At 36.3% G+C, this 27,959-nt stretch overlaps 1 protein-coding gene across 7 annotated transcripts in view; it reads right to left on the bottom strand.

Annotated features, from left to right (window-relative positions):
• The window catches only part of LOC143246627 (cell adhesion molecule Dscam1-like), a 254,917-nt gene that overhangs the window by 176,032 nt on the left and 50,926 nt on the right, over positions 1 to 27,959 (bottom strand). For 5 of the 7 annotated variants that reach the window (XR_013026080.1, XM_076493668.1, XM_076493670.1 and 2 more), the window contains exons 3-6: positions 26,419 to 26,580; positions 19,312 to 19,458; positions 4,094 to 4,384; positions 141 to 410 (exon numbers count right to left, since the gene is read on the bottom strand). Coding sequence is in view for 6 of the 7 variants with exons in the window: in XM_076493668.1 (XP_076349783.1) it covers positions 141 to 410; positions 4,094 to 4,384; positions 19,312 to 19,458; positions 26,419 to 26,580 (870 nt within the window). In the remaining variant the exon portion in view is untranslated. Of the gene's footprint in view, positions 1 to 140; positions 411 to 4,093; positions 4,385 to 19,311; positions 19,459 to 20,752; positions 20,772 to 26,418; positions 26,581 to 27,959 lie in introns of those variants that run through there. The other 2 variants (XM_076493671.1, XM_076493669.1) reach the window with 2 other exon arrangements.

Raw genomic sequence — 27,959 nt, 5'->3', positions numbered from 1 at the left:
AACGACAAAACTTTTTTTCTTTCGTTCTTTGACTGTTAGTGACTGGAACATTCAGTGAAAGAAGAAACTGCTAAATATTTTTTTAAAGATTTAGTTTTCAATAGGTGACACTAAAGAAACAAACAAAGAAACTAACTCACCACCAATCCTTAGTTCAGAAGCTGCTTGAACTGTACCTAGTTGATTACGGATAAAACACTGATACATTCCTTTATCTTGCCTCTCTACTGGGAAAATTCGCAGCCCATTACCTCCAGTTAGATGAGCTCTATCGTTCCACTGTAAAGGCATATTGTCTTTCTTCCAATCTATTGATAGGATCGGGTATCCAGAGTAATTAAAGTTAAACGAGGCTGTTTTTCCAACATCTACAATCTGGTATCGAGGATAGATCTTGACGGACAAGTGTGCTATTAAGATAAAAGTAAAACTCCCTTTTACACGACGAGCTAAAGAACACACAAAATTAAAAGCAATTTACAGTCGATTATTGTTGTCTTCTAGCGTTTGAAGAACCGTTATTCGGAAAACGTTTGTACAAAATAACAGTTGAAGTAGGGGTTTTAAAATAAATGTACGGTCAATCGTAACATCCTTATTTGGCACTACATATTTTATAAAAAGGTTTTCTCTTATTTAACCATGCACTCGAATTTCAAAAAAAAAAAAAAATTGACATGAAATTATTCTATATCGCTGAATGTTCTTATTGCATTTGACTGGAACAACACAAAATGGGTAAGAAAGTGAAAGATATATAACTTTACTGAATGTTTTTACAACGAACTACTTTATGTAGAGTAGGTACACAACTAATTTCAGGAGACTAGAAACTTTATATTATGTACGAAGGAAACGGAGTCATTCTGGTAAAAATGAGATATAAATACCTTGAAAATGAAGCTTAATTATCTAGCCAAACGTAGTTATTCTAGAACGTTTAACAAAGTAATTGCTAAAAGGAATACAAAAATAAGGATGCTTAACAAAATGGCTGGTTGTCATTTCAAAACAATTCAAATCGTCCTCAGCTGGAAACGTATTGCTAGCACGTGCGTGAATGTTATTTAAAGTTAATTTTATTGACTCTTAATTTATTTACCTAGTATCTTGGAAATTTCAAATGTTCCCTCACCCTTCTCTGAAAAAATTCTATCTATGCCATAGATTCAAGTATTATAAAGCTTTAAGAACCTATGAGTGAAAGCATAGGAAAATAAGAACGGTACAAGTTGTTACAACACATTTGCCAAATTCGTTTAGTAGCTTTAAAAGATCATTTAGTATCAGTATGACAAAATATAGAATGTGACAGTACAATGTCTAAAAACGTATGTAAATTTGGAATCAATATTTTTTAAAGGAAATTTATTTTGATTGTCAAATACTTAAGAGAATAGAAACCTCCACTGTTAACCAATGATTACAAGAGAACATTCTATTAAAACATTTCACTGAAGCAGTAGTTGCTGCTGTTGTTTTGAATTAAGCACAACGCTACACAATGGGCTATCTGTGCTCTGCCCACCAAAGGTATCGAAACCTGGATTTTAACGCTGTAAATCCGCAGACATACCGCTGAGCCACTGGGGAGCCCTGAAGAAGTAAGCACGCCGTTCATTGGTAAAGGAAATGGTAATTGTACCACTAAACATTAAATATAATTACGCTATAAAACAATGGTAAAACAGAAAAAAAAACCAACGAAAAACCCGATCAAAGCTCCAAAATTTAATTATGGTTTTTGTTTTTGAATTTCGTGCAAAGCTACACAAGGGCTATCTGCGCTGGCCGTCCCTAATTTTGCAGTGTAAGACTAGAAGGAAAGCAACTAGTCATTACCACCCACAGCCAACTCTTGGGCTACTCTTTTACCAAAGAATAGTGGGATTCACCGTAACATTATAACGTCCCCACAGCTGAAAGGGGCGAGCATATTTGGTGTGATGGGGATTCAACCTGTGACCTTCGGATTACGAGTCGAACGCCTTAACCCACCTGGCCATGCCGGACCGAATTGAATGTGAAAAGTAAAACAATGGTGAAACAGAAAAAAAAAAAAACCAACGGAAGAAAAAACACACCTCAGAATTGAATGTAAAATGTGGTGTTTAGAGTCGAGGTTTATATTGCATGAAGTAAAGTATGAAAATTACCACTTAATTATAAAATTTTGGGTGGATATTAATTATATAATCAGCAGATAACCCGATGTGGCTTTGATGTGCCAGTCGAGCTACAGAAAGAAGCAATAAATAAAACTGGTAAAAGTAAGAAAACAATGGTTGCGAGATTATCTTTGTAAGATTTAATTTCGATTTCAGATGTACCCCTTCATCTTCTCCCAGTGAAATTATAATGCTTTGATACCCATGGTAGGCACAGCCAACATAACCTATTGTGTGGTTATATATGTTTAATTGCAATTAGACAAAGCTTTCGGACACAAGATAAAGTGAAAAGGCTGTGTTGTTAAATATTGTTTTGTGTTCAAATTTTAAAATAACTGGTTAACACTACATTTCATGGTATTGTGTAAATAGTCCAATGGAAAGCTCGTTTTCCCGGAATTTATCTCATACATAAGTCGTTAGGGTTAAAAGAGCTGAAGACATCAGAAGAAGAAACATGCAGAAGGACATTAGACAGTAACCAAGTGTGCTTTTTAACCAATTGTGCTTTTTAACCATTGAAATATTCTCAATATTTCATGACATGCACAATTTCTGTGGGCATTTAAGAAAGTGTATCTCTTTTTTGAAAGACAAAGTCTCTGCGGGCTACATCGCCAAAATTTACCACACAGCTTTCACTAAGATTAAACACTACTTGGACCTCGCTCTGGGTTCATCCCAGCAACGCCTCTGGCTTCAAAATGTATACGACACTCATCACTTGACACAAGACTTCGATTGATTATGTTTGTTACGTTGTTGTTGGTGTCATCACTTGTCACTGAAGAGAGACTGCAGATTTGAAATATTAGTTAATACATAAGTAATCGTTCTGTCCTGAGAGTCAAAACTGTAAATCAAGCCTAAATATGACAGCATAAGATAGGTTATAAGTTTAATAACTGTCTAATTTTGATTATCTTTCAGTGTAGAATAGACATATATTAATAATGGTGTCTGAATTTGAGGACATTATTGAATGATTATAAGTTGGTAATATGCTTGTCAACGCATAGGATTCTTACCTAAAATTTATTCACGTAAAGGAAATGCGAGTCCGTTTAAATCCGGTATTTTAGAACAAACTGAAATGCCAGAAATTATACGTCCAGCAACTCATATGAGACAGATATGCATCGAAAAGCGCAGATAACACACGTGTACTCTATCTATCTGATGATCAGACACAGGTTAAACTCAGAAAACACACGTGTATTCCATTTATCTGATGATCAGACACAGGTTAAACTCAGAAAACACACGTGTATTCCATTTATCTGATGATCAGATACAGGTTAAACTCAGATACCACACGTATACCCCTCGATCTGAAAACAGGTGTAGGCTGAACTTTTCAGATGGTACACGCTTACTTCACTCACTTGAAACAGACACACATAGTTTGGCAGACACACGTAATACACGTCTACCCTTTAAGGTGAAGAAGATATGAGTTGAACCTCTCAGATAAGAATGATACACATCTGCTTCCCTCACCCAAGGAAGATAACTGAAGTATCTCAAATAATACACGTCTAAGTTTACAATATAATTTTGGGGCATCATTATCTTAGAACGTAAATTAACATTTTCATATTACAAAAGAAAATACGTAAAATTCAACCTCCAGTTAAATTCCTTGTAGTTTTACGACCTTACAGAATGTTTGAGGTTTCAAATGTAAGATACCTGACACGTAATATGGCGTCTAAACGTTAGTTTTGCTGTGTTCATACCAGTCCTGGTGAGTTTGTCCACTAATAGTTTACTTCTGCCAACAGCATGGTAAGTTTCAAGTGTCAGGCAGGTTATTTCTTGAGTACTACATGGAGTATGTTTATAAGAAAGAAGTGTAATAACCATGTACAGTGTTTTATGACAGCTCGAGCATATTTAAAGTGTTGGTTAGATTCTTTTACCTGACACGACCAACTCGATGTCAGAACTTTCCGATCCGAGGCTGTTCCTCACCACACAACGATACTTTCCAGTGTCCTCAGCGGTAGGCTTGTGCATCACCAATGTTCCATCCAGTACAGTAATCGCCTCTCCACTTGTTAGACTATTGAACCCACCGTGTATGTGCTTGAACCACTTGTAAGTCGGGATAGGAGAACCTTGTGCAGCACATGGAATTTCAACCATTTCTCCCTCAACCGCCAACACGTGTCTTTTGAAGTGCGTTAACCTTGGAGGCATGTTTACTGCATCTGGAAGCAAAATCAGCATCACTGTATTTTACTTATATATAAATATATACCTAAAAATTAAACTCGTTCTTTTAACATCCTTATTGACATTATTCTGACCCAAACGTCAACAACATGTAAACACTTCTGTTATAAATATTTAATGATATTTTTGAGAAAGAAAGCTACAGTTCACACGTCACAAATTGCACCCTTGTTTTCATGTCGCTTCAAGTTAATAAAAGTAATACTTTAACACGTGTCTTCAACCGTGTTACGCTAGCACCTTTCATTAACACTAAAGAAGGCAGCAGACGGATTATCTTTATTTTTGGCAATCCGAGGATCAGCGGGCTTGAATCCCCGTCACACCAAACATGCTCGCCCTTTCAGCAGCGGGGACATTACAATGTGACGTTCAATCCCACTATTCGTTGGTAAAAGAGTAGCCTAAGAGTTGACGGTGGTTGGTGATGACTAGCTGCCTTCCCACTAGTCTTACACTGCTAAATTAGGAATGGCTAGCGCAGATAGCCCTCGTGTAGATTTGTGCGACATTGAAAAGAAACTAAACCAAAATTTTGATTCTGACACAAAATGTTTTGTAGAATTATAACATATAATCATTCATCAATCAACAAAATTGATTTATCTTCCTTAAATTTTAACTCGTTCAATTTTATGTGTATTTTCTAAATGCCAAACTTTCTAAACCCACCTTTTTATTCGAAAAATATGATATAATTATTTAGGCCATTATACGAAATTGAGATAATTATTTAATAATATATGTATTGAGAAGTAGTGTAGTAATTTGTATTTATGTCAAGGCTATCAATGCTATCTGCTACTGTCCCTAATTTTGAACTATTGACCCAGAAAGAAAGCACCCTGTCACTTACTATCCAAGCTACGGGTGTGGCTGTCACTTTATAACCCATTCACAACTTAAACTGCGTGAAATCTTTTGTATGTGCATAATGAATGTTATTTGTTATTTCGCGCAAAGCTACTCAAGAGCTATCTGCGCTAACCATTCCTAATTTAGCAGTGTAAGACTAGAGGGAAGACAACTACTCATCACCACCCACCGCCAACTCTTTGGCTACTCTTTTACCAACGAATAGTGTGATTGACCGCCACATTATAACACCCTCACGGCTGAAAAGGCGAGCATGTTTGGTGCGACCGGGATTCGAACCCGCGACACTCGGATTGCGAGTCGAACGCCTTAACCCACCTGGCCATGCCAAACCTTGGATCATGAATGGACACAAGCAACCGAAAACCTTTTCCAGTTTATTTTGTGTGATGTTCCAGGAAGACAATCTTCGTTAGGCAGTAAAAACCGTGTTACAACGAAAGGCAACTATCTAAGTCTTTCTTTCCACAACTTCTGGAACAGCACTCGAATTCGAACCTGGCTCGTTAGCTCCTCGACCCCCAGTGGCACAGTGGTATGTCTGCGGACTGCTAAAATCCGGGTCTCGATACCCGTGGTGAGCAGAGCACATATAGTCGATTGTGCAGCTTTGTGCTTATTTCAAACAAATCAAACAAAAACCAGTTATTCAGCTCTGAAATTCGGAGCTCTACCACAAAATATACTTACGTTCTCAGAAGAGCAGTGTTATTGGAATAAGTCTAGACGTCAGATACACAATAATATAATATAACAAATAAAACAACCTGTATATTAAAGATTCATAGATACACACCTGAACTAGCACGTAAAAGCTAACATTGTTACACATCGTGCTTGCCATTTGTTAAAAAAATACATTCATAATGTTAACAATAGATCAATAATTTATTGTAATATTTCTCAAGTCTTTACCTATTTACTTCTCGCCGTACTTAAACTTAAAAAAAAAATACGTGCTTATGATACGTACTTTGATTTGGGATAGGGGGTTTAACTGTAGTAATTTTTATTACTGGCATTTATTATATTGTGATTTCAAATGTCTCAACAAAACCGTTTCGAGAACGACCTCCTAAATACTAGCAACTGGTAAAGGTCAGAGGTAGCTTTAAAAATATTCTCAGACAAACGAAATGCCTTTGTCGTGTACCTGGGGACTCTCTGCGTAGTGGCGCAAATATTTTCTGCCAATTTAGATCGAAAACTGTCCCCTGGGTTGAGTTCCAGTCCACCGAAGAGTTGAAGGAATATTTTCTAATAACGTATATTTAAAAAACGAATAGTGCGAATTAAAAAAAAGTAAAACATGAAACAAACTATATCCAAGGGAAGTTCCTTCATCATTACACTACAGGTTACTATTCACCTTATCTGTTTGTAATAAAAATCGTTGACATATTAATCAAATGTCCTTTAACATCATCAGCTTCTTAATTCTATAACTTGTGATGTCACTTTTACACTTCTCGATAATTCTCTTCAACCTATCTGCTGTTAAGTGTTAACTCCTATTTGTATCATTAGGTATGTACCAGAACCTTTACATATTCATTGATAACATGTAATATGTTCATTAGTTTGTTTGTTTCAGGATTTTCTTACAAAGCTGTACTTAGGCCACCTGCTATGTCTCTGATCTTACGAAACTGAGAGACGAGAGAGATGGAAACTAACCAACAGTGACTGTAAGCTGATAGAATAGAGAAAAGGCAACTAATCAACAGTGACATTAAACTGATAGAATAGAGAAAAGGCAAATAACCAACAGTAACATTAAACTGATAGAATAGAGAAAAGGCAACTAACCAACAGTGACATTATACTGATAGAATAGAGAAAAGGAAACTAACCAACAGTGACATTAAACTGATAGAATAGAGAAAAGGCAACTAATCAACAGTGACTGTAAACTGATAGAATAGAGAAAAGTCAACTAACCAACAGTGACTGTAAACTAAGAGAATAGAGAAAAGGCAACTAATCAACAGTGACTGTAAACTGATAGAATAGAGAAAAGGCAACTAACCAACAGTGACATTAAACTGATAGAATAGAGAAAAGGCAAATAACCAACAGTAACATTAAACTGATAGAATAGAGAAAAGGAAACTAACCAACAGTGACATTAAACTGATAGAATAGAGAAAAGGCAACTAACCAACAGTGACATTAAACTGATAGAATAGAGAAAAGGCAAATAACCAACAGTGACATTAAACTGATAGAATAGAGAAAAGGCAACTAACCAACAGTGACATTAAACTGATAGAATAGAGAAAAGGCAAATAACCAACAGTGACATTAAACTGATAGAATAGAGAAAAGGCAAATAACCAACAGAACATTTAACTGTTAGAATAGAGAAAAGGAAACTAACCAACAGTGACTGTAAACTAATAGAATAGAGAAAAGGCAACTAATCAACAGTAACTGTAAACTGATAGAATAGAGAAAAGGCAACTAACCAACAGAGACATTAAACTGATAGAATAGAGAAAAGGCAAATAACCAACAGTAACATTAAACTGATAGAATAGAGAAAATGCAAATAACCAACAGGGACATTAAACTGATAGACTAGAGGGAAGGCAACTGATGAACAGTGATTTTAAACTTATAGACTAGAGGGAAGGCAACTGATGAACAGTAATTTTAAACTCATAAACTAGACGGAAGGCAACTAATTAACAGTGACTATAAACTGATAGACTAGAGAGAAGGCTACTGATAAACAGTGACTTTAAAATGATAGACTAGAGGGAAGGCAACTGATGAACAGTGATTTTAAACTGATAGACTAGAGGGAAGGCAACTAATTAACAGTGACTATAAACTGATAGACTAGAAGGAAGGCAACTGATGAACAGTGACTGTAAACTGATAGACTAGAGGGAAGGCAACTAATGAACAGTGATTTTAAACTAATAGACTAGAGGGAAGGCAACTAATTAACAGTGACTATAAACTGATAGACTAGAGGGAAGGCAACTGATGAACAGTGACTGTAAACTGATAGAATAGAGAAAAGGCAAATAACCAACAGAGACATTAAACTGATAGAATAGAGAAAAGGCAAATAACCAACAGGGACATTAAACTGATAGACTAGAGGGAAGGCAACTGATGAACAGTGACTTTAAACTGATAGACTAGAGGGAAGGCAACTGATGAACAGTGACTGTAAACTGATAGAATAGAGAAAAGGCAAATAACCAACAGAGACATTAAACTGATAGAATAGAGAAAAGGCAAATAACCAACAGGGACATTAAACTGATAGACTAGAGGGAAGGCAACTGATGAACAGTGACTTTAAACTGATAGACTAGAAGGAAGGCAACTGATGAACAGTGACTTTAAACTGATAGACTAGAAGGAAGGCAACTGATGAACAGTGACTATAAACTGATAGACTAGAGGGAAGGCAACTAACCAACAGTGACTATAAACTGATAGACTAGAAGGAAGGCAACTGATGAACAGTGACTATAAACTGATAGACTAGAAGGAAGGCAACTGATGAACAGTGACTTTAAACTGATAGACTAGAAGGAAGGCAACTGATGAACAGTGACTGTAAACTGATAGACTAGAAGGAAGGCAAGTAACCAATATCATACAATGTAGGATCCTTAACCATATTACCTTTCATTTACCAGTGCGTACAACTAAATAATTATTGTTCTAAAACTTGTTTTCCGACAGCAGTATTTGATATTTAAGTTTTTGAAGAAAGAAATGTTGTTTTGGATAATTTATGAGATACAAAATGTTAAATTTAGCTGTTATACACGCCTTTCAAATTAGTTATTTTAAGCCAGTTCCCACCGTACGTAGCAGTGGTTTTAATCCATTTAAAACAACAAGAGCCAGCTAAAGTAAATGGTATCTCGACTACTGCATTTTTCTCGTATCCACAGTCTGCCTGAAGTCTTGGTTTGAGATAAAAGACCTCGTCGGTTCTAGATATAGTAGTTACAGATAGCTCACATATTACTGTACATCCTTCTTTACTCTCGCTCAGAAAATTTTATTTATAATTCTAATGTATGTGAGCCCCTTTAAAACAATGTTTAGAAGGTTTTTCTACCCCTCCCAGAGTAGAATGATCGTTTAGATCCATCATTCAAAATATGAATAACAAAGGCATGCGATGATTTTATTGCCTTGAAGTTTTTACCTGTTTTATAGTAATTGTTATGCGCTGATATCCATTTTTCTCCATCACATAAAGATTTTTTCAGAAATCGTCATAACGAAATACGTAAAAGATTTGGTTTGTTTTGAATTTTAGTGCAAAGCTACTCGAGAGCTCTCTGCGCTAGCCGTCCCTAATTTAGGAGTGTAAGACTAGAGGGAAGGCATCACCAACCACCACCAATTATTGGGCTATTCTTTTACCAACGAATAGTGGGATTGATCGTAACATTATAGCGCCTGCACGGCTGAAAGGGCGAGCATAATTAGTGTGACAGGGATTCGAACCCTCGACTCTCGGATAACGAGTCCAGTGCCTTAACCACCAGGCTTTGCTGGGCCTACATAAAAAGAAAGACCACAACACGTAGTTTAGAGATGATGAAACATACATATCACAAAAAGAAAATCAGGATGACAAAATATCCATTTGTCGTCAGTTGTCTTCCTTTTCTTCAGTTTGTTTGCATTTAAGTTAAGATTCCCCTCCCTCGATTTGTTAAAAAGTGATAAAAAATGAATAATATTTTCGAAATCTGTGCCACTGAATTATATAAATTCCATTATAAAATCCAAAACAACTTTATGAAGTTTAAATTCGGAGGCCCGTGTCATTTTAAAACCTGACGTTTAATATTCACGTTGTTGTATATTTATTTGTCTAAGTCTTTGCCACTGGAGGCTCGGCAGTGAGATATTATAACGTAAAAATTTGGGTTTCGATACACGCGATGAAAAGAGCATTGTGCAGTTTTTTTGCTTAAAAAAAAAAACACGTATTTTTAATTTACAAATTATGCATATTACTTGTTTTTACATTCACACAATTTGTGGTCCCCTACTAGTACATCGATAAATATACGGATTTACAACTCTAAAATCAGAAGCTCGATTTCCCTCGGCGGACTCAGCAGATAGGCCGATGTGACTTTGCTAAAAGAAAAAAACACACACATAGAATTTGTGCTCTTTCACTAATATTAAATTAACGTAGACTTTTATGAGAAACGTCATTATACTGTGTTAACTAAAATAGAACATTATCTCTATTTATTTTTGCCGTTTCGTAGAAAAAATAATTCATAAAGTGATTTGATAACTTTCTATTACTTTAACACATTTCTTAGACAACTCACAAACTGTATTTCCCTTTATGTTACTAAGTGTTAAAAATATAATTCAAGATAATCTAAGTTAGAGATAATTAAACACAGAAGAAGAAAAACAATTATTTCTACTTTTGTATTACTAACACTTTTGAGTAATAACATTCCACATATAATTAAATAATTCAGTCTTTAAACCTCCTGGCTGTTGTTACAACTAATAATAATCTTCATTAGATCTGAACAAAACGTAAAAATATTATAATTTTGTATCATGTTATCTGTCTATGAAAACTATTCTTTTTAAGTCAAAGTAATAGTGTATCTTACTGTTTTTTGTTTAGGCCTAAATAATCAAATTTCTAATTTTTTTTGTAAACAATTTTGTATCACATTATCTGTTTACGAGAACGATTCTTTCTAAACCAAAGCGATAGTGTACCTTATTGTTTTCCATTTAGGCCTAAACAATCAAATTTCTAATTATTTTTTCTTTTGGTAAACAATTTTATATTACGTTATCTGTTTACGAGAACTATTATTTTTAAGCCAAAGAAATAGTGTATCTTACTGTTTTCCGTTTAGGCCTAAACAATCAAATTTCTAATTATTTTTTCTTTTAGTAAACAATTTTGTATTACGTTATCTGTTTACGAGAACGATTCTTTTTAAACCAAAGCGATAGTGTACCTTATTGTTTACCATTGAGGCCTAAACAATTAAATTTCTATTTTTTTTGTTTTTGTGTGTGTTTTTCTTATAGCAAAGCCACATAGGGCTATCTGCTGAGCCACCGAGGGGAATCAAATCCCTGATTTTAGCTGTACTAACGGGGGGCTTTTGTTTTGTAAACAAGAAATAAAAATTCATAATATTGAAAACACTACAAATTCCAATGTCACTGGCGAAAATAAGTTAGAAACGCCAATCAGAAAATAAAACTTATAAATATTTATTAATATATAGGTAGACACATGAAGTAAATAGATATAAAATACAAATATTCTAGTATTGCTTCCCCTATTCTCAATTAAAATTATCTATAATGATAATTTACACTTTGAATGACTGGCCCTCCACCCAAACAGTACCATTACAACATAATACCTGTAAAAATATAGGCACTTAAACTAGACCTATTAGTAACTTGGTGAACAAGTAAACGAAATACTTTTCAAAAAAGGAACTAAATATAGGGACGGCTGATATTAATCTTTCAAACAAAATGCAAGGTATATAATAGGGATGGCATTTGTATCGTAAGATGGCTGGTACGGGTATTAAAACGTTTATTAAAATAAAATAGAGAACAACGATTCGACCTTCTTAGGTCATCTTCAGGCTAACAAAGTCTATGAATTTTTACTACAAGTGGGTTTCTCGTCATCACGAGGGATGGAATTTGCATATTATCTTGTTTACATTGTTTTTAAGGATGTATATCAGCCGTTCTTACATTTACTTTCTTTTATGAAACCTTTTAATAGACACAGCAAGATTGTATTTATATCTAAATACAACGAGTTTCCAATTGTAATATTTTTATTTATTTATTACTGGCTGGTGAATCTTGTTTCACACTGTATTTAAGCGTTTTAATGGAACATCGAATGTCTGTAAAAATGCTAACTTCAAGGGGCAATGATAATATCGTTTTCCCGAGAGTTATGACTTTTTAAAATTACTACCAGCTATTAATAATATTTATAAAATGAGATACTCAGTTGGAAACTGTGTTATCTCACCAAAAGTGGTTGAAACCATTGTTCTGGTTTTTGAGCTATCATGTAATAAGAAACAGAAGAACAAGAAATTCAAACTTATTACTATGATATTTACAAACATGACCAGAACTTGTGACTCAGTTATTACATGGATATTGTTATAAAAAGAAACAATGTACATTATTGTAAAGTTCTGATGACATATTGAGAAGATATTTAAAATAGTATTTTAATGAACAATCGGTGATATTCTTGCTACCGCCTGCTAAATAAAAGTATAGGCAGGCACACTATTCCTATCAGTAGTAAGGTGAATGCACCCCTTGATTTCAGAACAGAGATGCCGCGTGATAACGTGCAGAATTCATTGTTTCGGCTGGTGAAAACTAATCCACGCGAACAGACTAGAACGAAAATTTCATGTTTAAGTGGAAGATTATGATATATCTGAAGAGGGTAAGTGAAACTACCATTGTTTATAATGAAAGAGAACGAAGTATAAGGTGATACTATTACACAACTCACTGTATGCTCTTCACGTAATACACGATAATTCACTAGAGATCTTGTCAATGTTGTAAGTACAAGTGTGAGTGTTGCCTCTAAGAGACACACATTAAGAGGAATTGGTCTCAATGGATGTGTAACTGATGGAATCACTGCTGAAAGAGATAGGAAGCTTATTTTGATATCGAATCCTAAACGGTGGGATAAACGAAGATGGAAGAGGGCGTTATTTCGAAAGTAATCCAAATTCAAACGATGGACTGTTAGATAACAGAATAGCCTCTCCCCCTTCCCAGTGGCTCAGCGGTAAGTCCGAAGGCTTACGATCCTAAAATTCCGTTTGTTTGTTTTTTAAATTTCCCGCAAAGCTACACGAGGTCTGTCTCCGCTAGCTGTTCTAACTTTAGTTGTGTAAGACTAAAGGGAAGGCAGCTAGTCATCATCATCCACCGCCAACTCGTGGGCTACTCTTTAACCAACGAAGAGTGGGATTGATGGTGACGTTATAACGTCCTAACGGGTGAAAGGGTGAGTATGTTTGGTGTGACGGGATTCGAACCCGCGACCCTCATATTACGAGTCGAGCGCCCTAACCACCTGGCCATGCCGGGCCCATAAAATCCCGTAGTGGGCACACCAAAGACAGTCTGTTTTGTAGTTTTCCGTTTAACGATAAATAAAGAAACAAGCAGAGAGGAATACGGTATCACACTGCATGCTGGGAAGTCAATTAAACTATGATTTGCATTTCAGCCAATAGTGTCGAATACCTACACAAATTATTAGATATTATACCCAGATTATTATGTCGTATCATTCGCTCACAAACAAGAACTGTTAGACTGAAACGTATCTTCCAGCGAGACAGTGATCCCAAGTTTCTAGAAAATATGATGAAACGATACCCTGTAGGAAAATATAAGCCGGTGAAATATTTCGACCATGTCATAAGGTTGCGTGGGCTTATATGAAAATTAAGAGAGTCAAACAACAACTGAACAAACTGCCAGTACTAACTAATATGACACATTTAAAACAACATTTCACAATAATTAAAAGACAAACTTGTGGCAGCATAAAAACATTTTGTGTTTCTGATTAAAGCAATTAGAGAATTCTAGTGAACGTAACAGTTTAATTAATTTAATTAGTTTAGGTTTTGATTTTTTCTGTGATAATGTATTACAAATGATCAATTGCTAATTTAGTTACAAGTGTACTGTAACTATCTGTACTCTGCTACCACATCTATCGATACTGGGTTTCTAGGGTTGTACGTCAACAACACAACTTTCCGACTCGTGTGAGTTTACGATAATTATTCTAAATGCTATATGTGTGTGTGCGCGCGCTCGTACATACATGGGTACTTAAAATTATTCATATAAAAACATTCCTAGCTAATAGAAATATTTTAGGTTCGACATGGCTAGAAGGTTAGGGTAATTTGAGGGTCGCAGGTTCGAATTTCCATCATACTAAGCATGCTCGCCCTCTCAGCCGCGAGGGCGTTATAATGTAACGGTCAATTCCACTATTCGTTGGTAAAAAAGTAGCCCAAGAGTTGGCGGTGATGACTAGCTGCCTTCCCTCTTGTCTTACACTGCTAACTTAGGGACGGCTAGCGCAGACAACCTTCGCGTAACTTTGCGCGAAATTAAAACAAACAAATATTTTAATAAGTATAAGAGTTCGTTGTTGTCGTTTTTATATTTATTTTCGCGAAAAGCTACTAGAGGGCCATCTGCACAGGCCGTTTTCAATAGAAAGTTATAGATTAGAGGGAAGACAGCCAGTCAACACCACCCATTGTCAGCTCTTGGGCTATTCCTTTACAAACGAATAGAGGGATTGATTTGGTATATTTTGGTTTAAATTTCTCGCAAAGCTACACGAGAGCTGTCTGCGCTAACCATTCCTAATTTAGCAATGTAAGACTAGAGGAAAGGCAGCTAGTCATCCTTACTCACCACCAACTCTTCGGCTACTCTTTTACCAACAATTAGTATGATTGACCGTCACATTATAACTCACCGACAGCTGAAAGGGCGAACATGTTTGATGTAACGGGGTTCGAACCCGTGACCCTCAGACTACGAGTCGAGTGCCTTATCCACCTAGTCATGCCGAGCCAGAGGAATTGACCATCACATAATAGCGTCCCAAGGCTGAAAGGACGTGTATGTTCGGTTGTAAGTTTCGATCGCGTGACTCTCATTGTAACGAAACTGCACTAAGCCAGGCTTGAAGGTGGTCTTGTTTTTTGTTCTGTACAAATCTTTTTAAATAAACGAGCATTTTAGATTATGTATTTGAAATTAAGTCTTCCGGTGGGATAGCTTAACAGTACTAAAATCAGGAGTTTGATTCCCCTCTGTGGATATAGCAGATAGGCATCCTGATGTGGTTTTGCTATAAGAAAACACAGGCTCGTATTTAAAATAAATTATTAATTGGATATATTTTAATATAATTAAAACCTGTATAAACTGTCGACAACATTTGTAAGTCATGTATGAATTAAAATATTTACGCAAAACTGTAACAAAGATATATTTTACTTAATAAACAGAGAGAACATTTTCTGCGGTAAACGTGGGTATCAAACAATAATGGTGAGTTATAATACGAGACTTGTAGCTTTAAGAAAAACCAACGTATGGTAAGATTTAGGAGAAAATAGCAAAATCCATTTATTTCAAACTAAGTTTTTTAATTAAGTACAAAGCTACACAATGGACTATTTGTACTCTGCCCACTACGGGTATCGAAACCCTGTTTTGAACGTTGTGGGTCCGTATACAAACCGCTGGGATATTGGATTTTCGATTACAAAGGGGTCGGCATGGCCAGGTGGGTAAAGGCGTTCGACTCGTAATCCGAGGGTCGCGGGTTTGAATCCCGGTTGCACCAAACATGCTCGCCCTTTCAGCCGTGAGGGCGTTATAACGTGACAGTCAATCCCACTATTCGTTGGTAAAAGAGTATTCCAAGAGTTGGCGGTGGGTGGTGATGACTAGCTGTCTTCCCTCTAGTCTTACACTGCAAAATTGGGGATGACTAGCGCAGATAACCCTCGTGTAGCTTTACGCGAAATTCAGAAACAAACAAACAAATATTTTCAAATTTTATATTTGGTTCTGCAATTAACCATTAAATTATTAATTAATTAAAAATTAGTTTTACATCTAAAACACAAGTAGACTAATTATGGGGAAAGATAAGTTGAAACTATTAAAACTAAATTTAATAAATCATAAACTATCCTGTGAAATACATCTACTACAGTTACATTGCTTGTTGTTTAATACAAAGCTGTACAATGCTAATGTGTACTGTACACAATAACGTGATTAAGTCCAAACGTTTAGTTTTGAGCTCTCAAACCTGCCGTTGAGCCACTTGGGGGGTCACCTATCCTGAAAATGAGAAAAACGTCAGAACAGTTTGTCTCACTATTCCTTTCGTTTGTCAGAACCGTTTGTATTTGTTTGTCGAATATATCTATCGTCTTTAATAAAAAATAAATGGTTTGATAATTAAAACTAAAGTTTCAGACGAAACGACTGCGAATCCTAAGTGAAAACATTAAGTTTCATGTATTTTTCTGTGGTGTATTTTAAGTAAAATACAAGTCTTTAAGTTTTAACGTTTTGGAATTCTATACTTGGATCAGTGTGTTACACCAGATGAAAGTTTTTGCACTTGAAGGTATGCGTGTTATAGCAAAGTTACATTGGGCTGTTTGTTGTGTCCACTGAAGGGACTCGAACCTCTAAGTTTATCGTCATGAATTAGAGAACTTTAGCAGCGTCCTACCGGAAACACTTGAAGGTATGTGTTTTATAGCAAAGCCATAGCTATTTGTTGTGTCCACTAAGGGGGAATCGAACCCCTGATTTTAACGTTGTAAATCAGAAGACTTAGAAGTGTCCCACCTGGAGCACTTGATGGTAAAAAAAGCAAAAGAAACTTTCTCTGTTTCCTTTTTAATAAAAGATGGCGCAGTATACAATTTAACATATTTCAAAATGTAGATCATATTAGGAAGTCGCATTGGGTGAGAAATGTTTTTTCATTTTTTTTTCAATGATACATTAGAAAAAAAATGTTTGCGAAACACATTTACTGAGATAAGATGGCGCTGTTGATGAAAGATTTCTTCAGTTCCCCAGCTCAGGCCGTTTTTTTCTCTAAAAGGATCTGATTACGCGATAATATTTCAGAAATTAAATCCTATTCATTATGGCAAAAATAAAATAATACCATACCCCATTTCCTCTTCCAGATAAGCAATTCTGAAATATATATAAAAAATTACGTAAGTGGTTTCTGAGTTACTAATTTATAATAAAAGCTAGCAAACATATTGTGAAATTAGGCTTAGAAGTGCACGTGCAAAAGTACTAAAATAAATTGAAACGATTTAGACCATTTAAGTACGTCACATTTTACTAATATTTCATTGTTTGTGTGTGTGTGTGTGTGTTTCACAAAGTGCCAGACAAACGCAGCTGTTTCTGATGAATGTTGTGGGCCTTGTTCGTTTGAGTTCGCCACATAAAACTGACGTTCTGATTGTTTGTATGCTTAGTGTTACTGCTACCTCAATTTAGCTCAGTAGAATAATCGTTTGCAAGACTAGAAATCGATTACGCCACGATTAGACAGAGGGAGAGAAAGAAATAACACAACAACAAATAAATGAAAGTAAACGTGTACACGCTACGTATATTGCAATTGATTCCTACTTTGAACGTAAGTCTGCCATAAGCGTTCTCCACCAATTGGTTTTTGTATGTTTAAACCTAACCTGTTTCGAATACGAATTTCAAACAGTCTCATGTGGGTGAGTCACATTTGAAAACTTTCATACTTGTAACTCGCAGGAAGCCTTCAATTTTATAGTAAAACTCATATTAACACATTGCATAAAGAAGTTGAAACGAGTAATTTTTTTTCTCCCAACTAAGTCTACTGTAAATATGCGGATTACAAAAAGAAACAAGCACGTGCGCTGGGAAAGTGGATATGTAGGACACGTCTGAGTTTGAAAGATGAAACCAAAATGTAATTGGTTGAACCCAAAGCTGAGGCTTTTAAGGCCTAGCTTACTGCTTCAAAATACTTTTAAATTATTTGTCTTAGACGAGTTGGTATATATTGATTGTTTGTTTCGTTTTCGAATTTCGCGCAAAGCTACTCGAGGGTTATCTGCGCTAACCGTCCCTAATTTAGCAGTGTAAGACAAGAGGGAAGGCACCTAGTCATCACCACCCACCGCCAACTCTTGGGCTACTCTTTTAACAACAAATAGTGGGATTAACCGTAACATTATAACGCCTCTCACGACTAAAAGGGAAGCATGTTTGGCACAACGGGGATGCGAACCCGCGAACCTCCGATTACGAGTCGAACGCCTTATTCTACCTGGCCATGGTGGGCCTGGTATAATTGAACTCTGAATTAATTACGGTTACCATTTTGAAACATTTATTATTGACTTTAGGCTAGGGCCAGGCGTGGTCTAATGGTTACCCTATTGGATGTAAATTTAAAGGTCCATTTACCATGAAAACCGAGCTTCGCACTTTAGCTCCGAGGGTGCGTTATAAAAGTTAGATAATTCTCGTTGTTTCATTGGATCAGGCGAGAAAGTTCTATTAGAGACTGTTGACTTTCGTTTTAGTTGATCAGGTCAAAATTATGGACGGCAAATAATTCTTATCTAGCCTTACTGATAAGTGCAGATAAGGTCTAAATGTCCTCTCTGAGATTCAGCTATTAGTTTACGGGTTTTCAAAGATAAAATTCGGAGTTTGATTCCTCATAATGGATAGAAAGAGATGCACCATTGTATCGTGTCATCTTGAGTTTTATTACGTCACTCATGCACAGACTTGTCTCGGCGAGAATTATTTAGAGTTGTAGAAAAGATTGGAGATCAGTTTTAAGGAAAAAATGCCTCATTCTGCTACATGAGAACGACAGTAGTAATTAAATCTAGTGCTTTGACTGAATCTCACAAACAAACCTCCCTTCAGGAAGCTGAAATATATAATGCTGAGTTATTAGTTCAGTGATTTCGTTTTAACTAAATTAGAAACTACTTATCTGTGTTCAGTTTGGAATGAGTACGTTGTTTGTCTTGTTTGTTTGGTCTTTTAATTTCACGCAAAGCTATCGAGGGCTATCTGCGCTAGCTGCTCCTAATTTAGTAGCGTAAGACTAGAGAGAAGGCAGCTAGTCATCACCACCCACCGCCAACTCTTGGGCTATTCTTTTACCAACGAATAGGGAGATTGACCGTCACATTATAACGCCCCTAGGGCTGAAAAGGTGAGCATGTTTGTTGTGAAGGGGATTCGAACCCAAGACCCTCAGATTACGAGACAAGTGCCTTAACCACCTGGTCATGTCGAGCCACTGGATGTTATTAAAATACATTCTGGACAAATACAAACACAAGAGAAAATGTAACCAGCTCACCTGTAACGACGAATCGTCCAGAGGTCGTGCTAGTCTGCGTTTCTCCGGTTAGGTGATGTTGCACTTGACAACGAAACGTCTTACTGACGTCCGAAGCAGTTACTCTTCGAACATGAAACTCTCCACTTGGAAAGACACTAAATCTACCTGAAAGAAACAACAAAATGTGGTATAATTACTTAAATATACACACACGTATCTGTTGATTTAAAAATAAAAAGAAAAAACAAATTTGCCTAAACATTTACCCAATAAACGTATACCAAACTAGTCGTTTACCGCGCATGCTCAAAAGTAGAGCAAGAAACTGCGAGCAACTCGTGTTTCAATCAATGTGTTTACCTAAAGGATTTATCTTGGCAGGAAAACGTATATTTCTCGTTCACTTAACGAGCTGTAATGTATTCGATCGTTTCAACTTTCAGTCTTGTTGCCCTGTCATTTCGTTTAATACGTTGATGGACATAATCTAGCTCTCCTATGCTGTGAGATATATCTATCCCATTAACCTTTCTTTCTCTCTTTTTTGTTTTCCAGAATTTCAAACACTACGCTGATGAATCATAAAACGTACATTTTGGTTTAAGTGCTTCCTCTGTCGCTCCTAAGTTTCTCTTAACCTTTGGTTCTGAAAACAAACAATACACCATGATCTTATAAATTACATAAAGAAACTACAAATGGAGACAGCGAACGTTCCGGAACGTACTTATTCCGTCTTCAGCGAAGTTTGAAAACGATATATTAGTGTATAAGTGCAAATTCGGTCTCAATGCCCTTTATGGTTTTCAGCTGTTAGTTTACGGGTTTACAAGACTAAAATCCGGAGTTAGATACCCACGGTGAACAGATTGCTGACAGCACATTGTGCAGCTTAGCGCTAAGGAACCAGTAACAGCACGAGGCTTAGAAAACATTATGAAGTAGAATTAACACGTAAAAACCCAAGAGTGAACTCACTCAAGATGAGTAAACAATACGGAAAACACTCCTTTAAACAAACAATAGATACTTAAAACAAATACTAATAAATTGGTCAAAAATTAGAGTACGCCGGTTCCGTTTTCGAACTAGCCTCTGCCACTGCTTTTATTTATTACCAAGAGCACATATGGTCGGACAACTAAGTGGCCGTCCAGTTTCGAAGGAGCGTCACACAGTTGACACGCTTTTACTGTTTCGTTTTGGTAACCATTTACAAAAATTTATCCACTTAACACCTCTAAAATAAATTCATTTCGGAAAATGGAGAAACGTTTAGCAACCTTAGAATAAATTCACTCCAAAACCTGAAGAAATATTTGAACTCTCCAAGAATAAATTCACTTTACGATTTGTAGAAACAATTAGTACCCACAGAATAAATTCACTTCAGAACTTGAAATGTTTAGCAGCCCTACAATAAATTTATTTCAGAACTTCGGAAGACTACCAAACCTACTTCGTGATTAGCATAACACGTAGGTCCAGAGTCTCGTAACAAATTTTCTCTCAGTCTATCGTTCAAGGGTTCCCACAGGGGCGGCACGTATAAGAAAATTGGAAAGGTTTAGCTTCTGTCTGTACAAGAGGCGACCTCTTTGAACAAATACATTGGAAAAACAAACAAATAAATAATATTTTTTTCTTACAGATCATTATTCACACAAATCCAAAAATATCACACAGCATATGCGACAAAGCAGCCCACCAGAAGAAAGTACTCAAGCGTCACATACAGGTTTGCAAAGAGTATAGATTAAAGATTGGTGAAAAAAAAATATTCATCCCGTGGAGTCAGCTCAGACTTATTTCTCGATGTAGTTTCAGGGTTAAAGATAAGCTTCAATTTTGATTGCCCAATGTGTGGCTTTGCCATAAGAAAGAAACACACACACACACAATCTTCATTATAAGGACTGACAACCAGGGTTCATGGTATGTCAAAATAAAGTCATTTACACCATCAAAACTGAGTGCCCTCTGTAAACTACGGTCTACGAGCACTTGGGGCATCCATTATATGAAGCCTTTGGCAGTAAACATTTGTCACTCAGCAGTTTAACCACATGGAAGAGAGCTTGTTTTCAATTTCGCGCGAAGCAGCCGTCCCTCATTTAGCAATGTTAAGACTAGAGGGAAGGCAGCTAGTCATTACCACCCCCCGCCAACTCTTGGGCTACTCTTTTACTAACGAACAGTGGAATTGACCGCACACTATAACGCTCCCACGGCTGAAAGGTCGAGCATGTTTGGTGTGACGGGGTTGCGAACCCGCAACCCTCAGATTACGATTAGAGCGCCTTAACCACCTCGCCACTCGCCATGGTCCCTTGGAAGAGAGTAGAAGCTATAATATACCAATTAATAATTTTCCCATCACTACGACTGGGTCTACAAACCTTGAACTTTTCATTAAAGGAGGCCTTGACTTAAATACCACCCTGATCTAGATAATAAACAAACATCCAACTAAAACTGCTTAGTTTCAATGATAAATGCCATAAATCAGAAATTAGTGTACCCTAAATGATGACTGATTTATTAACAATTTGTGTTATTTATGTATAAACTTGTATGCTCTATTTTTTCACCAATGTCGTTAAGAGTTTACCTTGTTTACAGTTATGTATCAATACACCTTTTGAGGATTCGATGATAATGGAATAATTATCTTCCGACACGTCCGATGGATTACGTTTCTCTTCTTTTCAAGGCTGTTTCTTTTTGTTGCTAAATAACAAATAGTTTGTTACTTTCTTTCTTCCATTTTTTCGGCTTCTGATGATACAATTATAGACACAGTAACCTTCAGGCCATTTGAAACAAGTGGCATAAATCATTTTATATAGCTATAAAGCTAATATAGCTTTTATATAGCTAATATAAACAGCGCTTAGCCAATATATGTTTGTCACCAACTAGCCCACTTGATTATTTTTAGTATTACACGAAAGGCCTTATCGATATTGGAGTACATAACAGATATAGTATGGTTGACGTATTCTTATTTGTTTGTAATTAAGCACAAAGCTACACAATGGGCTATTTGTGCGTTGCCCACCACGTGTATCGAAGCCTGGATTTTACCGTTGTAAGTTCGCAGACATAACGTTGTGCCATTGGGGGTGTGGGAAACGTATTATTATACACTTTACTTTTACTTGCCATAATAGAATGTACTTTCACGGCTATTATAGGATTTATTATTGAACCCGTTCCAAACAAGCTAAATAATGTTACCATCCCATTAAATAATTCTACCGCCTAATTACTATTCACAGTCAAGTTGCGAGATCATGTCCAAACCGAAACTCCAAGTCGCCGCCAAACTCACTAAGAGCAAACTCTTTGTTTGGTTAGAGGTTTGCTGTTCTCGTTACCATAAGAGTAATATGGTGTCCGTTATATTCCTTGGTAAATACGCAAAATCAGCACATACTTTAAAGGGAAAAATGGAGTTTCTTTTGTACTTTGCTCCATATATTTGCTTGGACGTGTTATGCGAAACAAAATAGTGAAAAGTCATTTAGTGTCACGTTTACGTAGAGGGCGCGACTGAATTCGTGGTATAATGAAGAGAACGGGTCTATGCGTGGTATTATTGATTTATTTGTTGCATTTATTTTAAACGATTCATGTCTATTTAAGTTGTGGCAAGCGTAATGCACTAGCAGGAAAACAAGATACCCAAGTATTTTGACTTAAGGTGTGTGTTTGTGTTTTTCTTTTAGCAAAGCCACAACGGGTTATCTGCTGAGCCCACCGAGGGGAATCGAACCCCTAATTTTAGCGTTGTAAATCCGTAGACTTACCGCTGTACTAGCTGGGGGCTTGACTTATGGTAATATATATATTCCGCTGTCGATACTACATTAATAGTTTTTATAAACCGCAAGCACTTCAGAAGCTCGAGGTAGACAATTAGGAAAAAAGTGTTACAAGAAAGACCATCGTGAAATAGTACGTAAACAAGCAGTAAGATAAGTAAAAAAATGTTATTTGGTTTTGGACTTCGCGCAAAACTACACGAGGGCTACCCCTAATTTAGCAGTGTAAGACTAAACAGGAGGCAGCTAGTAATCACCACCCACCTACTACTCTCTTACTGACGAATAATGGGATTGACCATCATATTATATATCACCCTCAAGGCTAAAAGGGCGAGCATGTTTGGTGTGACATGGATTCGAACCCGGGACCCACAAATTACAAGTCGAGCGTCCTGATCACCCGGCAATGCTGAACCCAAGTAAAAAGAAATACGTTAAATAGAACACTGACAACAATGTGAGAATCGATAATACATCCAATCTAACGTAGCACGCTATTTTAACTCAATAATTTAAGTAAGTGACTAAAGTGGCGCAGCATGCCATTTTAACCAAGTAAATTAACTAGATGCACAAGCTATTGCAGCAAGTCACCTTTGTTTTACAGACAGCAAAACAAGTCCGATAACCCAAACATCTGAACGAAACAGAGACTGATGCTATTTCGCGTCTTTATTTACACCTAAGTTAAGCCTACAACAAGGAACGTCACATATTTGAGAAAGGAGAAGTAAAACCGTGGAATAAGCTATAGAGTTGGTAGCAGTAAAATGTCTCTTCAAGGAAGTGTGAGAGAGAGGGGGTGGGTGGACACAGAGCGTCAACCAAACTTAACGTATAGTAGAATGTCTCACATTACAGAGAAAGTTAAAATTAGGACCAGATGTAAGCACTCAGCCTCATAGTCTACAAATAGTTACAGAAAACAAGCTAACCCTAACAATATAGAGAAACGAGAAAATAGTAACAAAATACGAGTTTTCAATTACGAACTAGTCAAATTACGAACAAATCTTTTACCCTTGAGACACAACAGCTCGTCATCCGCTGCTACAAAACTACATTTTAAACACCACACGTAAATATTGTCCAAATAAATATATATACATCGCTAAATAACATTTCAACTGATTTCCATAGCTTATAGCTTTCATTGTGATGGAATAACACTTAAAACTGGAACCCGGTATCAGAAATACAGGACGTTATACGAACAAACTAGCTGAAAACCCAGTAAACAAAGCTAGGATCGAAACAAGCATGCTTTAAGCAAAATATTTATTGTACGTATATACTAGGTATATCAATATTCTATATTTCCATTTTAATCGTAAAGAACAGTATCAGTTATTTCGTAATTACAACCGAGGCTAAAAGAACATAATTTTTAAATAAGTGTATTTCATAGGATAAATATAAATATAACAAATTACTTACAGTAGGTGATAAATTAACAGTCTATGTATAAAGACGTTTTTTGGAAAATAATAATTATTTTCCAAATGCAAAAAATAGGAGGCGCCGGCATGACCAAGTCGGTTAAGGAGTTCGACTCGCGATCCTCGATAACAACTAATAACCACTCACCGCCAGCTCTTGGGCTACTCTTTTACCAACGAATAGTGGGATTGACCGTAACATTATAACGCCCTCACGCCTTAAAGGGCGAGCATGTTTGGTGCAAGGGGGCTTTATAATGTGACGGCCAATCCCACTATTCGTTGGTAAAAGAGTATCCCAAGAGTTGGTGGTGGGTGGTGATGACTAGCTGACTTCCCTCTAGTCTTACACTGCTAAATTAGGGACGGCTAACGCAGATAGCCCTCGTGTAGCTTTGCGCGAAATTCAAAAACAAAATAAAGAAAGCAAAAAATAAAGAGAAAAAAATATTAGATTAAGTGTCTTTAGATTTCACTACATTGTATCAAAATTAACCTGCGAGATGTTATAATAATTTTAATGTAACAGAAGGTGAAAGTATTGGATTTCTTATTAAAGCAACAACTAAACACAAGAGAAGATCCAAGGATGAATTTCTTGTTTCATTGAAGAGAGTCAAAGAGAAAATACACTAAATGCTTATATCTGAAAGCACTAAAACATCTATGAATCAACAGTAAATTACGTCACATTCCATCTATGAAGAAAATTTGTTTGTTTTGAATTTCGCGCAAAGCCACACGAGGGCTATTCCTGATTTAGCAGTGTAAGATTAGAGGAAAGTCAGCTAGTCATCACAACCCACCGCCAACTCTTGGGCTACTCTTTTACCAATAAATAGTGGGATTAATCGTTATATTATAACACCTCACGGCTAAAATGGCGAGCATATTTGGTGTGACATGGATTCGAACCGACGACACTCAGTTTACGAATCGAGCGCCCTAACCACCTGGTCATGCCGGGGCCTCTCTATATAAAGAAAGAACGTGTACATTAAAATACCTCTCGTTCACAGCAAGAAGTTACTAAAATACGCAGAGCTAAGAATGTCAAACTTAGGGTCAGGGGCCATCGCAAGAAAAGCGCATCTTTCCTTCAAATTGACCGCTGTAGTATTCTCTTAGGACTAGTAATGGAATAATTCGCTGTCATAATTAACAGTAAAAACATTTAACTCCTGCTAAGTCAGGATTGGATGATAGTTCTATCTTCCATACACTAGTCAACGTCTTAGGTCATTGGTTGTTTTTCTTTTTCCAAAAAAAACAAACAAACTCTCTTGTAGTTTCTTAACGACGAGGTAATGTAAACGTTCATAAGCAAAAGCTCAATACTTGACATTCTAGATAGTTTCTGGTGCGTAAGGCGTGCGACTCGTAAACCGAGGGTCGCGGGTTCGCGCCCGCGTCGCGCTAAACATGCTCGCCCTCCCAGCCGTGGGGGTGTATAATGTGACGGTCAATCCCACTATTCGTTGGTAAAAGTGTAGCCCAAGAGTTGGCGGTGGGTGGTGATGACTAGCTGCCTTCCCTCTAGTCTTACACTACTAAATTAGGGACGGCTAGCACAGATAGCCCTCGAGTAGCTTTGTGCGAAATTCTCAAACAAAAGATAGTTTCTCACATTTAGATAATTACAGATAAAGGTAGAAGAGGAAATTACGCCTGTGGAGTTTTGAAACACACAAAATTAGCACAATTAAGAAAGATATTTCTGGAACATGGAACAACCTTTCTAAAACCGCTACGTGCGATAATTATAGCTCGTTTTTACTTTCTCTACGACATTCTTTAATACACGTGATATATCTATAGAACGTTATGGATTAACTTGTGATTGAATGGCAGCTTACTTGCCGTTGTCGAGCCCCGGATAATGAAAGTCTCGTCCTGAAGCCATGACGTCACTGTGACGTATTCTTTAACGAAATCAGGAATGCGACATCTCAGAACTCCAGTGTTTCCAGAAACGACGTAATTGTTATTTACTTCCAGACGAAAACTCTGAAGAATAACTGAAACATAAATCAATGATTTGATAGCTCTCAACTTCAATTTGGTTTATAACGATTATTTTAAACTACTGTTACATATATAACATTTCTAAATAAACCTGGTAAAACTGATTACATATTGAATTCTCTTTGTTTCACGTTATAATAACTATTCAACATCTACTGATATGTGTAGAACATTAAAATATATATGATAAATATGATTAAACATAAGATCCTCTCAATTCACATTATAATAAGTATACGTCATTGGTAAGGTTTTATTATTGTTAAAGGTTAAGTAAACCTAATTAATAGTCAGATGAATTTTGTATTTTTTTGTATTTTGAATTTCGTACAAAGCTACACGAGGGCTATATGCGCTAGCCGTTCCTAATTTAGTAGTGTTAGACTAGAGGGAAGGCAGCTAGTCATCACCACCCACCGCCAACTCTTGGGCTACTCTTTTACCAAAGAATAGTGGGATTGACCGAACATTATAACGCCCCCACGGCTGAAAGGGCGAGCGTGTTTGGCGCGACGGGGATGCGAACCCGCGACCCTCAAGTCAGTTGAAGTTAAGTAAGCCTAACTAACAGTTAAGTTAAGTAAGCCTCACTAACAGTTAAGTTAAGTAAGCCTAACTAACAGTCAATTAAGTAAGCCTAACTAACAGTCAATTAAGTAAGTTTAACTAACAGTCAATTAAGTAAGTTTAACTAAGAGTTAAGTTAAGTAAGCCTAACTAACAGTCAAGTTAAGTTAGCTTACTCAATCATCAGTTGTTTTTTTTTACAAGTACAATGAAGAGAAGTAATATCGAATAAGGTTTCTTAAAATTTTGACATAAATAAAACTACAAAAAACTACAAGCTTAATAAAAAAAGTCAGTGAATATTTTACCGAAGATTGCAGGAACAGACAAAAACAGAAAACTAACATAAGGTAAGTTTATAACCGTTGATTTCTTCCAGAAAGTTGAAATGTTGGTGATCTTTCGATTTTGTATTCGAGCATATATTATTGATCGATCGATTAATGAGAAAATCGAAGCTTTGCATATCATGAACCTGAATAAAAATAGACTTTTCTCTACTCGAAAAACTGATTAAACTTCTGATGAATTTATTTTCAAACTTTAACAATATTTAACGTTAATACTAATGCACGATTTCAAAAGTTTATTGCTTGTTATGTTTCTTCATTTGGAAAGTAATTTTCCTGAGGTATTATGTTCTTTAGAGCTATCAAACGTTAGTGACAAATAAAGACAAAACAGAAGTGTTATAATAAAGGGCATTAGTATAGCCCACGAGTGTTAGTAATGCTAGTTAAAACTATAAATACTTTGCTTAATATTGATAAACCTGATTTCACTGCTTTTTTCATAGGAAAAAAAA

Source organism: Tachypleus tridentatus, chromosome 3, assembly GCF_004210375.1.
Source record: "Tachypleus tridentatus isolate NWPU-2018 chromosome 3, ASM421037v1, whole genome shotgun sequence".
NCBI classification, from domain to species: Eukaryota; Metazoa; Arthropoda; class Merostomata; order Xiphosura; family Limulidae; genus Tachypleus; species Tachypleus tridentatus.
The sequence above is the reverse complement of the archived record's forward strand: the minus strand, read 5'-3'. Positions and strand labels throughout refer to the sequence as shown.